The sequence below is a fragment of the Oxyura jamaicensis genome, chromosome 12, assembly GCF_011077185.1.
Source record: "Oxyura jamaicensis isolate SHBP4307 breed ruddy duck chromosome 12, BPBGC_Ojam_1.0, whole genome shotgun sequence".
NCBI lineage: Eukaryota > Metazoa > Chordata > Aves > Anseriformes > Anatidae > Oxyura > Oxyura jamaicensis.
In genome coordinates this window covers 9,490,602-9,502,800 of record NC_048904.1, presented here as the reverse complement: position 1 = coordinate 9,502,800, position 12,199 = coordinate 9,490,602, and the positions used below count along the sequence as shown (strand labels likewise).

Here is a 12,199-nt window from a genome sequence, read left to right as displayed (position 1 = left end):
TCAAATAAAAAAAAGTTTAGAAGATTTTAAATAACAGAAGTGTTAGGGAGTAAAGATTTACATTTATAAGCACAGAACCAGGAGCAAATGCAAACTACGGCATCAGAGGCCTAAGGAAAACACATTTACTGGCCTTCATTACTGCTAAGTAATATAATTCATTTGAGGTTTGTAAAAATTCATTTCAAATACAAAAGGGATTTTTGTTTGTTTTTAAAACCTAATCAATGTGTTGGCGTTCCTGGCTCAGTACAGATGCATCATGACTGCAATGGATCAGCTCCAAGAATTACAGTATTAGCTCTGCAGCAGTGACTCTAGATGGTATCGCTGCAGGGAAATCCTTGTCGGCAGCAGCTCACCTCTGCTATAAATGGCCGGCCGATCTTCTACATGGCTTCTAACAGAAGCATTTTGGTGAACTTTGCCGAAACTGATAGCTCCCTACTCTTATCCTACTTATGATTATACCAGCATAAAATTGGATAGTTCATTCAGGGTGAGGAGCACTTACATAAAAATATTAACAAGTATCCGTACAGGCTAAAGCATCTAAGCACTGAAATTTCACCTCGGAGCATTAGGGAAGATCCCAGGTCAGTCTCCCAGGCCACTTGGAATAACCAGTGTCTGGAAGATAAAGTGTCTCTTCAACAGACACTGCAGACTCAAGCACAGGGCAACACTGAAAATACTGATAGCACTATTCAGCTCTCAAAGACAACTGTAACAATAATGCAAAGAGGTATTAGAGGAAAAATAAATGTCAGACATGCTACCTATCTAAAGAAATGCTACTCATACATGAGAAGTTAAACATTTGATACATAGATCAGCACCAAGCAGCCCAGAGTATCATACAGGTACCTCTATAGCTGGCAGCAGAAATAACCTCTCATGAAAATCCTGCAGCTCCAAACACCATTTTTCATATCCCACTAAGTTCTGTGAAACAGATTTACTCAAACACTTCTGAACATGCACCATGTCCTAGGAAGGCGTCCTATGCTTCTCCAGTCTTCCCGAAGTCTTGACCTCCACACAACATATGTAATGTTATTTGAACAGCATAATTACTTTTTCTATTTTTTTCCTTCCACAGTCAAAATATGTTTATCCCTTGTACAATACAGCAAGAAAAAAGAGTAACTAATCTTCTGACTGCTGTTTACCAATGTGTTTCTTATATTGTTGGTCCAAATTGGATGTAGTACCCTAGACGTGGTGTAACGAAGTGTTGAGGGGGATAATTGCCAGCTGTGCTCCTCTTATTACAGCCCAACACGTTCTCAGCCTTCTTTGCTACTTAGGCACACTACTGGATCCCGTTCAGCTTGCTGTGCCCACCAGGACCTATCCAAGTCCTCTCCAGCAGAGCTGCTCCCCAAGCAGTCGGTCCCCGGCCAGCAGAGCTGCACGGGGTTCCTCCTTCCCAGCTGCAGGACTTCATATTCGTCCCTGTTCATGCTCCTGAGGCTTTCTTCTACAAGGTGACATCTCTCTGGATGGCAGCCCTGTCCTCAAGCGTATCAACTTCATGACCCTGCCACAGAGAGTGCACTCCAGTACCTCCCTCAGGTCATCGATAAAGATGTTAAATACAAGAGGTCACAGTACAGACTCCTGTAGCATTCTGCTCATTACCAACATTCAGGTGGAGTGCCAACTATTAACCACTACTCCCTGAGCTTCATCATCCAACCAGTTGTTTTTTTTTTTTAATCTACTTGTTTAGCTGTCCAGACCACAATACTCTACCTGGGACAGAAGGCTGCCATGGAAAACACTGTCTTCAGCAGGGCTTTTGACAAGGCAAATAGTGTGCGCTGCTTTCCCCTGCACACAAATGTAGTGAATTATTCATAAAAGGCAACCACACTCACCAGAGATGATTTGTCCCTGCTGAATCCATGCTGACTTTTACCAAATCACCTCCTTCACGTGGCCAAAAATGTGTTCCAAAACTTGTTCCAAGATTTTCCCAGGGACCAACACAAATCTGTCCAGCCTCTAGTTCCCTGGCTGTATCTCTGGGGTTGGTTTTTTGTTGTTTTGTTTGAAGAGGGTGCTCCCTGCAGGGAACATTCTTTAACATTCTTTTATCCCACATAATTTAAGGCTAGAAGCCATGAAGTACAGCCTTAATAAACTTCATCTGCTATCATGTTGACTATTTGGCTTTTAATCTACTAATTAGCATTTCTGTAACCAAGATAACATGAGCCTGTTCAACTCAATTCATATCCTCGCTGACTTAAATGAAAACAGTATTAACTGCCACCCTAACATGGAAGCTTGTGCCTACAGATTTTTTCAGTTGTTAAAAATGACCACTATTTTGTAGTCCTTTTGGTCTAAGACAATACTTCTCACACAGTTGAATTCTCTGTTATAAAAGCCACTCGCAACAATCTACCTCAGGCACTGGATGAACTCCGAGAAGCTCTTTTTTGAAAGTCTGACTAACTGCTGGAAACTTCAGGTTTGTACCAAAAGCTTCTTGTACCAAAACCCATCTGCCAGAAGCACTTCAGCCTGGGAGAAGTCACACACAAATTATCACGGCTTTTTAACTTGCTTATTTAAAAACAAAACAAAAAAAAACAACTCAGGCTTAATACTATTCCAATTAAACAGCTTTTACATTGTTTCTGTCCATCTGCAGTGATAGAAGCTGAACTAACACATTTAGATTTTCTGAAGTATAGCACACTTTCTTTTGCTTTGATTCACACTTTTTGGAACACTCCTTGCTCAGCACAACATCCACTTCCTACATATCTAGTGACTCATTCCTACAGGCCTCTCTTAAAAAGATCCACATGCAATTATCCCCCCGCCCCAAAAAAATAATATCAAAATCAATTCTAAGCATAAGCTTCTCATGTTACCGCTATAAGAAAAATCCACAAAAAGCAAAAGGATACATTGTACTGTTTCTATAAACACAAGCAAATGGAGACATTGCGCTGTTTTTCTATAAATATTCTACTAAGCACAGAAAAAAATGAGTACAGGTTTCCCCCTCCACTGCTTCCACCATCACTTTTTCAGGTTTCATGTTCAAAAGGATTACATGTGCTCAAAAACATTTTAAAAAAGAAATGTAACTTGAAACATCTGCATTTAATTGCTATTTACTTGTGATCTTGAAGACGCATCCCACTTTTATCATTAATAATGCCAGCATTACATAGACATTATCTCCTTTGGGCAGGCAGCTTTTCCCACGCATAGAGTGTCTTTATACAAGGTAAATATTCACCTGTCTCAACCCAGAATAACATATCATCTTCAACTTGGTGTATTTATGTGATTCACTTCAACTTAAGCATATCCCTGCCCCCCCAAAAATTGTTTAATAGTTCCCTCACCAATATTTACTGATGCTCCCTCTCCCCACTTTCCACCCTTCCCTCCCGATTATGCTGATGCTGTTGTTTACAGGCTATGTAGCAAACAGGATCACTCACGTGATTTACTGAAATAAAAACAAACAGAACTTCAAACCCTCAAGGAAAAAAAAATATTACAGTACAACTGAAAGACAGCTCAAGAGGCAGCAAAGAGGATGGACTGGGAATACTGGAAACTGGTATTGCCATTGAAGAACACAGCTTTTCAAAGCATAGCCCCAGATGATTCATGAACTATTTTGAATTATTCAAAGATTCCTCTTAGTAACAGAGTTAACATTTCAAGGTCCTTTATCTTTCATAAAAAAACAGTATTGGTAAAAGTCCTATACATAAGCTCCTAAGAAATGTTTACAAATACTGTGGCAAAAATAATTTATGTAGGTTTAAATATACGTCATTGATAGGATAATGACATTCCTAGATGAGACGTGCTTATTTGAAGTTCTGTAAACAATGATGATAAACATTCTCACATGCAAATATTCTGGCATAATTTTAGGGTTTTGTTTAATCTTTTAAAGCATAACAGTTTTTTTTTAAATCACTTTTGTGATACAAGATTAAGACTATTTACCAACAGCTCATCTACCTGCTGTTTCCCAACAGCTTCTATCTGTTATCTCTTAGGATGTATCTTCTTCTCTCCTTCAACTATCAATCTTCCCCAAATTTACCATTCAGATACTCAGCCAGATCCAAAAATCAGATGATATTGCTAATGAAACAAACACAGAAACCAAAATTCTACATTCTGCTTTACCCTTTCTACAGTACTACGTATAAAAATTATAGTAACGTATTCCAACGCATCACCTGAAACCTGAAACTATTTAGTTGATCATTATGGCTACTGAACAAGATCCTCACATGGGCAATTTTCATCAGGACTCCCATTAACTCACCGCACGACAGTATTTCAAGAGATGCCATGTTACCATCTTATTTACTACTACTGACTTATTTACTACTACTAAGTTGCTATTTTAGATCAGCTAGATAAAAGGAATAATCACATATATTTTTTTTTGACATGGATTAGAAAAGCCAAGCTAAGTAAACATTTAAAAACAGAATAAAAACCAGTTGACTCTTTTAAACTCCTCTATTAGCAGACTTGCTCACCACCCAATGCTTTATCAAATTAAGCCTCATTTAATATGGCTAAATAATTTATAGCTATCACAGGGTATATGAGGGTCTTAAAATGTTTATAAATCATGAGAAATGTTAATAAAATCTGTATGTACAATGCTTCTGAATTTAAAAACAGTACAATAAACCAGCACATTTTACTTTATTGAGTCAAAGGTTAAAAACTAAGCTTAAACTAAAAATAGCAATATTTCCTGCATGTTAAGTTTTCTTAAGAGTCCAAGAACGCACATTATATACACTAGAGAGCCAAAACAACATTTTAAATGAAATGCACAGATAGCAGTTCGCACAATTACACACAGGTAACTTGAAAGCCAAGCCATAGCCCAGCCTTAAGAAATTAAATGCTTGTCTTGTCCCATCATGCCCAAGTATTGCATAACATGGGATAGTTAACAATGGAAGGTTTAAGAACTTTGACTGCGTTCTACTATTCTTCATGCTGTGTCATACTACTAAGAAATACTGCATTAATTACAGACCATATTATTCTCAAAATCGAGAGCTCCACTGACCACATTTCACAGAAGGGCATGCAGGGAAGCTAAAAAAGAGCTGATTTATAGCAGACGAAGTTCTAGGGTGGAATATCAAAACATTTAAAAAATACCATACTGAGCAACTGAAATCTGCACTTTGTTCATTTCTTGTTGGAAATTTAAAATTAACTTGACAGTCATTAAGTAAAATGGCTTTACTTGTCCCAGTTCAATCCCTAGTGGACGAAACATGCACTGCAAAACCCCTAAATTTCACTTACCAAGGTATCTACTGTCTTTTTGAGACAAACAGTGATGGGTTAGTAAAACACAGGCATATTTTAATATAATTTTCACTATCAATGAGAAAATATCTTGTATGCCATTTGCTACATTCCTGCTGTCATAACAAGCCTTCTATCAGACCCAAACAAAACACTCTAAATACAATTTCAAAATGACAAGTAGGAAGAATGACACTCAAACCCAGCATTTTTAAAAACCAGCTTTTTGATGGCTCCTCACAATGAGATTTATTTACATGCTCAGTGAATAATTTCTCAGCATTTGAAAAAAAATACTGTTACGCCACTTCCTTCATACAATCCTATGCTTTCAGATTTATAATTATTACTCACCTCAAAATCACCTACTCCCAGCAATGAACAATATGCATGCAAATTCTTCATCACTTATCTTCAACTGCTTGCTTTACGTACTTTTAACAATAGGTAAAGTTTCCGCACAGTAAGAAATTATCAACTTACCTGAGAATTAATCACTTTAACACAAATCTTACTCCTTCCACATGTAACCATATTTATTACAGTGAAACTAAAGTGACTTGCAACACACAGGGCCTTGTCAAAACAAGCGTGAATGTTGCTGTTTTTAAATAAAGAAAGCAAAGCAAAACGTCTTACCTTGCCTGTCTTGTGATCAAACCAGACAAGAGCATGGTTCCTGGACAGCACCTTACAGTCAAAAGTTGCATTATTCTGAGCTGGCCGGCAGCGAGCCACTGAGCGGCCAATCTTGACAGGCTCGTCCAGGTAGACATGACGCTCCTGAAACGGATGAGAGTTCGGGCGGCAAGTGAAGATGGCCAAGGCTGAAGGCATCGAGGACAGATTGGGGTTGCCACACCAACCAGAGATGAAGAGAACCTCTTCCGATGCAGACTGTCCTCCACAATTTTTAAGCCGAACCTCCACAGCAACTTTACATTAAAGCACGACAAACATTATCACGTATGAGAGGCCTAACAACTCATTGTTTCAGTGTGTAAACTAATTCTGGCAATAATCCAGTGAAAAAGCCCCATTATGTCTTTTAACAACATCAGCAGTGGCCCAGAAAAAGTCTAAAATGCACAACTTTCAATCCATCCTCCTCTGGAAGAATAGGAACAAGCATCTGATTCCTTCAAAGAGAAGCAAAGGCTCCTTGAAAGAAGGATAGAATGTCTCAAATCCAAGTAGATGAGTCATACAAATACTTTTGTTTGGGACCTCAACTGCCTTCTTTTTTTTCCCCCTTCCGTAAACAACACTGACCAAAATTCTGACCCACGTAACATGGAAGCAAAGAAAGGTTTAGGGAAGGGGGAAAAGGATTAATGTCCTCTCTCAAAGCACACAGGTGAGGAGTTGGAAGGTGACCACGAAGCCCTCGCTCCACAACAGGGATCTAGTCGTCTCACAGGGCAAGCCGCATTTCATCATCTTCGCATATTAAAACAAAGCCGAATAGATGGTCCTCGACTTAGGAGCTATGCTGTTTTCCTCCCCTACCCCAGATAAAGCCGACACTGCTCTACAGTTCCTCGCCGCCACTCAGATAAGGAACTTGATAAGGCATGGAGAGGGCTGCAAACTGCTTCTCTCGGGGACAAGCCGAGGCGGGGGCAGACTCCTCCGGGGCCGGCCTAGGAGCAGGCTGACAGGTTGCTGCCAGCGGGGCCGGGCGCGGGGCAGGCTCCCTCCGGGCGGCGAGCGGGGGGTCCCAGCCAGGAGCCCCCTGCTCGGGGAGAGGAAGAGGAGGACGAGGAAGAGAAGGATGAAGAGGAGGAGGCGGCCGCAGCTCCGCTCCTCTCAGCCCCTCCGCAGGTGGCTGCGCATCGGGGGGGGGGCGCCCCTCGGCCCCTCACGCTTCTCCGCCCGGCGGCGGCGGGAGAGGCCTGGCGGCCGGGCCCGGGCGCCTCCCGCTCGGTAGCTCTGCCTCTCAGGCGACCGCCGGCCGCGAAAACTTTCCTCCGACCTGCGGAGGCGAAAACAAACCGGGTCAGACGCGGCCCTCACCCGGCGCCCCCCTTCCTCCTCCTCACCCCCCCCTCCCCAGCCCCCTCCGTCCCCCGGCCTAGCGGTGCCCGGCCCCGAGGGAGGCTCGGGGCGGCCCGGGGAGGGGGGTGGGGGAGGCTGGGTCTCCCTCCCTTACCTTCAGCGCAGCGGCCGCCATAGTGACTGGAAACCTACCCGGTGCGGCAGCCGGGGAGGGGCGGGGGTCGGGGGAGGGGGGGGGGAGGGCAGGCGGAGGGAGGAGCCGGCCTCGGCGGGGCCTGACCGGAGGCGAGGCGAGTCGAGGAGGCCGCCCCCAGCCTCCGCGCGGGAGGCTGCGCAGGCGCCGGGGGTGGGAGGGAGCCGCGCAGCCGCCTTGCGGCCCCGTGAAGCCGCCGCTGCCGCCCTGGGGCCGCTGCTGCCCTCTGCAGGGGGCGGGGGAAGCGGGGGGTGGGGGGGTCACCTGTGAGGGTTTTTCTCCTGTGAGGGGCTCTTCTGTGAGGGGCTCGGGGGCTGTGAAGGGGGAAAAGGGCTGCGCAGAAAGGGCACGGTTAGAATGTGGGAGCCGGGGCAGGTCGCTGAGGTGAGGGAGCCCCCAGGCTGGGCGCCATCCCCTTCTACAGGGTGGGCGCTCCGCGGTTCTGCCCTCGGTGAGGAGCGAGGGGGCACCCCTGCCCTGAGGTGGGGGCACCCCAAAGCAGAGAAGGGTTTCTGCGCTGTCCCCAATGTCTTGTTTATTCGAGGCGCTCCCCAACACCTCCCGCCTTCCCTCCCTGTGCTATTCATGCCATTTGGTGATCCTAGGTGCAAAATTTGGGAATGCCGCTTGACGGAGAGGCTGGCTGTGTTTTGCTGCCTTTGGGAATGGTCTGGCAGCTGGGGGGGACCCCTTGAAGCGGCTGCTGCAGGCCCAAGGCAGAGGAACAAAAAGGTCAGGGGAGGATGGAGGTGGGGTTCACTGGCCCAGTGTTTTCCTTCAGCTGTTCAGGGAGCATCGCACAAGGCCGTAGTTATCCCCGTTTTATAGAGATCGAGGAAAGGGTGTTACTTTTTCAAGGTCATACAGTAGGCTAGTGCAGAACAGGTCTCTCCAGTCCGAATTCATTTTTAAGTCAGTCAGTCCCTATAAAGCAAACAAGCAGAGATTGTTTGATATAGGATAGATGCTGGGGTTGTGCCAGCACTATAATTACCCTGTGACAAGGTGTTGGGATTAGGGAGATGGGAGGGTTTTGTGATGCCAGGAAGGCCAGGCAGCCGTGGAGGAAAGAAGTGGAGCCGTGCCAGGCAGTTTAGCCCGCAATATAGGAGAGAAATACACAGCAGTTGAGGTAAGGCAGTGAAGTGCCTAAGAGAAAGAATGATTACTGTGTTGTTAGTAATAGCACATAAAAGTCTCAGGGTCATTTTTTTAAACTGTTAATCTGACTCTTATTACTGGGGGGAGGTTGGATTCATTGCAGCCTAGTTTTCTATTTTTCTTCTGATGATCCCAAGAACAAAACAGCAAAAACACGTTTGTGTATCTGTGTTTGAAGCAAAGAGATGAAATCCAAAATGAGACAAGTTTGATTTTTGAGGACAAAAACAGACTAGTATATGGAAGCTTTAGGGTTGTGTATCTGTAGTTCTGAATTCTACAGATGGCGTATGTATATGATATACCACCCAATACCCTCCATCAGCTTGTTTGTAAGATTTTACTATTGTGACAACTATATTTCTAATTTACTCTTTTATGGAAATGCAAATTTGGTATGTCTGTTGTTTATAGCACACAGGATGCCATAATTAATCAAAAAGAGGAAAGAAACAACAAGAAGATGGGGAAATGGGGAAATAAAGTCTAGCAGGAGTTAAATCTGAGGGGAAGAGCTGCAAAAGTAGAAATAATTGAGAATGTTTAGGAATTGGAAAGGAGTAAGAAGTAGCGGGAACAAATGCTACTAACAGGTGTTGGAATGAAAAGAATGTTTATGAGAGCATTTCTCGTATTTGTGTATGCATGTTTAATTGAGAAAGGAGTTTGAAAGTCAAATCCAAGATGAAGAAGCAGCATTAGCATTTATAGGGACTAAGAGAACTAAGAGGGATATTAGTTACTGCTGTTCTCTACAGAGAACAGTAAGTACTGGTTTTTAGATATTAATGAGATTCAAACATATTTCATACTGTACTGTCTGTACAATATCTTTCTCAAGGTCTTCTGTGACCAGTAGAACAAACTAATACCCCACGTTTAATTAAGCGTCTTTTAAGCCTGTGCTATCCATATCATGGTATCCTGAACCTTTCTCCCTCTATCCCCTGGAGAAATCCCATTACGACAATCCCAAGGGGCAAGCAGTGCCAGCTGCCCAGTACTTCTGGGCGCTGCCAAGTGGCTCAGCAAGCAACAGAGTTCTGTCTGCTTTCATCAAGGGGCCTAAACTCGAGCCCTCCTCTTCTGTGTGAGCGCCAGCTTTCGGAGAAGTTGGATGGATTTAGCTCTCTCAGACTTTTTTTTAATCCTATTTCAAATTGGCTACTGAGTTCAAAAGGTATTAGAGGCTGAGTTGTAGACTTAAAAATACAGAAAGTGGTTGCATTCTGAATTGGGGAAACAAACTATAATATGAGTATTTTATGAGGTATTTGATACTTATCAGAAAGTGTCCATCTTCAAACAGTGAAAAGCAACAGGAGGATGGAGGGAGTTCAGGATGGAGCAATCAACCACTATGCTCTGCTCAGCAGGAGTACGGGGGATGTGTAAGCACACGCATCTTTTCTGCAAACCACTGCTGGCCACACGACCAGAAGAGGCAGTGAGCTTTGGCAGCCATGTTAGGTAAGGGCAGCAAGATGCCACCTCGGTGGCCATCCTTCTTCTGGGCAGGAAGTCCATAAACTTTAATGATAGCCATCATAACTGAGGGCAGACACAGCGTGCTCTATAGCCATCTTGGATAAGGGAAAGGGAAGGGAGGTGTCTGTTGCATTTGTCCCCCAAAGAACTGGTGTCTGTTTCAGAACGATGAAATGCGGCAGAGTTACAGTTTATGTATGTACCTGCTAAATATCTGGATTTTGGTTTGAGTGTGCCAAAGCGCAGGAAAGACCCTTTAGTTCTAAGGACTTGTTGAAAAATAGGATCTGCTGCTGAAGAAAGCCTGCTGTGAATTCTAAATTATCTGTAACTGCCAAGAGGGGAAAAAAAAAATACTGAGCATCATTATAGCCAATTCAGTGACAAATTTCTGAATGTTGTGAAATGATGATCTACAAGGCTACCAAAATGTTGTATGGTGGATTAAGGTTGTCACTGAGAAGGTGTTGTGAATCAATTGCTTAGTGGGAGATCCTGAGTAAAGAGAGATTGCTAGATATGGAATGCATGAGGCATGCTGTGTGGAAAAAGTTCAGTTTGCAATATAAAAATTATGATGTAAGTTGAACATGAAAACAGAATAAATAGATAAGGAGAAAGTTGAAGATGCACATTTTTCTGCTGTGTTCTCACCTCTGAAACTTATTCAGCAGCAGCTAACTAAATCAATTTCTCGTGATTTCCAGAAATAAATCAAATAATATGCATAATTGCCCTACATGAAGCCATACCAAATTTTAAAATATAACACTACATAAAGGGATTTACAGTTACATAATATGGAAACATACAGCAAAGTTTGAACTGCTATCTGTGTCCTGATGTGGTATCTCTTGCAAAACGAACTTGCCTCACAAGTAGCTGCAGGGACATACAGAATGAAGCTGAAGCATCAAAAAGTAAAAAATTGTTTCTGAGCAGTAGGTTAGTTTTCCTGCAGCTATAAATGTGTCAGTTTGGATGAGAACAGACAATATTATTTTGGTTCATAGCAATCACTTCTTGTCCGCTAGAGGGCCAGGGGGAGGACCAACTGCGTGTCATCTCAGACTAGCTAGCTCAGACAAATGTTTGTTGATCACAGTTCCTTTTCAGATCCAGTGACTGGATATATAGTATTTTTTTTTTCCTAGGCAGGAAAAGTGGTCTCACAAAACAAGGTAAACAAGGAATGGCAAGATTCTTGTGACACTGCTGATTCTACAATTTGTTGACATATACTGCTTGCAATTCTTGATAAAATTCACAATATTCTGTGCGTGCATGATAGCATATATCTCTGGACGGTGGCAAGACTAAGTGGTGTGGTTGCAGAGCATATCAATACAACAACAATCCAATTTGAATTTTCAGACATGTTGTTTTCAGGAGCTTCTGAATACATATATTTTCTACAAATGTTTTCTCTAGCAGTGTATTTCTGTCCTTGCTGATATATCATGAGAAATAAATGGAGCAAGATCATTTCCTCAGGATAATGATCATTACTGGAAAAGAATAAAAGGCATTTGCTAATAAGCTATTTGCTAGTTTCATGATCATGTTTATAAAGAGTCAAATTATTCTAGTAACTAAAGATCATGGAAAACAAAAAGCCCGTAATGCATATCAGAGCTGCGTTACACTTTATATTTAACTACAAACCTTGCATTGCAGTGTTTGAAGCATTGCATGTAAATCACTTTTGGAACAGATTTTGTATGTGTATAAACACTGGTATATGAGTGAGAAGGGTCCGACTCCTGAGTCCTTCATCTTACAGTGGCAGTGGTCACATAAAAAACTTTCTACAAGCTCACTAAGCTCCTCCGAAAAACTTAGGACTCTAGTCCTCACTCCTTTTGTTGGAACATTTCCTTCAAAATCTTCTGATCCAATGATTAGAAAATTTGTTCTAATTACCAGCCAGAATTTATTCAAGGGTGGTTATACCTGTAGTGCTACCGTTCTTCTTTAGTTTCAGAATTATTTTGTGTTCTTTCACCTCTCTGACTGAAGAAC

The 12,199-nt window shown here is 42.7% G+C and overlaps 1 protein-coding gene across 24 annotated transcripts in view; it reads right to left on the bottom strand.

The window, feature by feature from the left end:
• The window catches only part of SLMAP (sarcolemma associated protein), a 104,640-nt gene extending 97,009 nt beyond the window's left edge, over nt 1-7,631 (bottom strand). For all 24 annotated transcript variants that reach the window (XM_035338096.1, XM_035338095.1, XM_035338094.1 and 21 more), the window contains exons 1-2: nt 7,490-7,631; nt 5,977-7,312 (exon numbers count right to left, since the gene is read on the bottom strand). In XM_035338096.1, the coding sequence (XP_035193987.1) occupies nt 5,977-6,174 (198 nt within the window). In that variant the 5' untranslated portion in view covers nt 6,175-7,312; nt 7,490-7,631. The remainder of the gene's footprint in view (nt 1-5,976; nt 7,313-7,489) is intronic.
• Nucleotides 7,632-12,199: the final 4,568 nt, after the last annotated feature.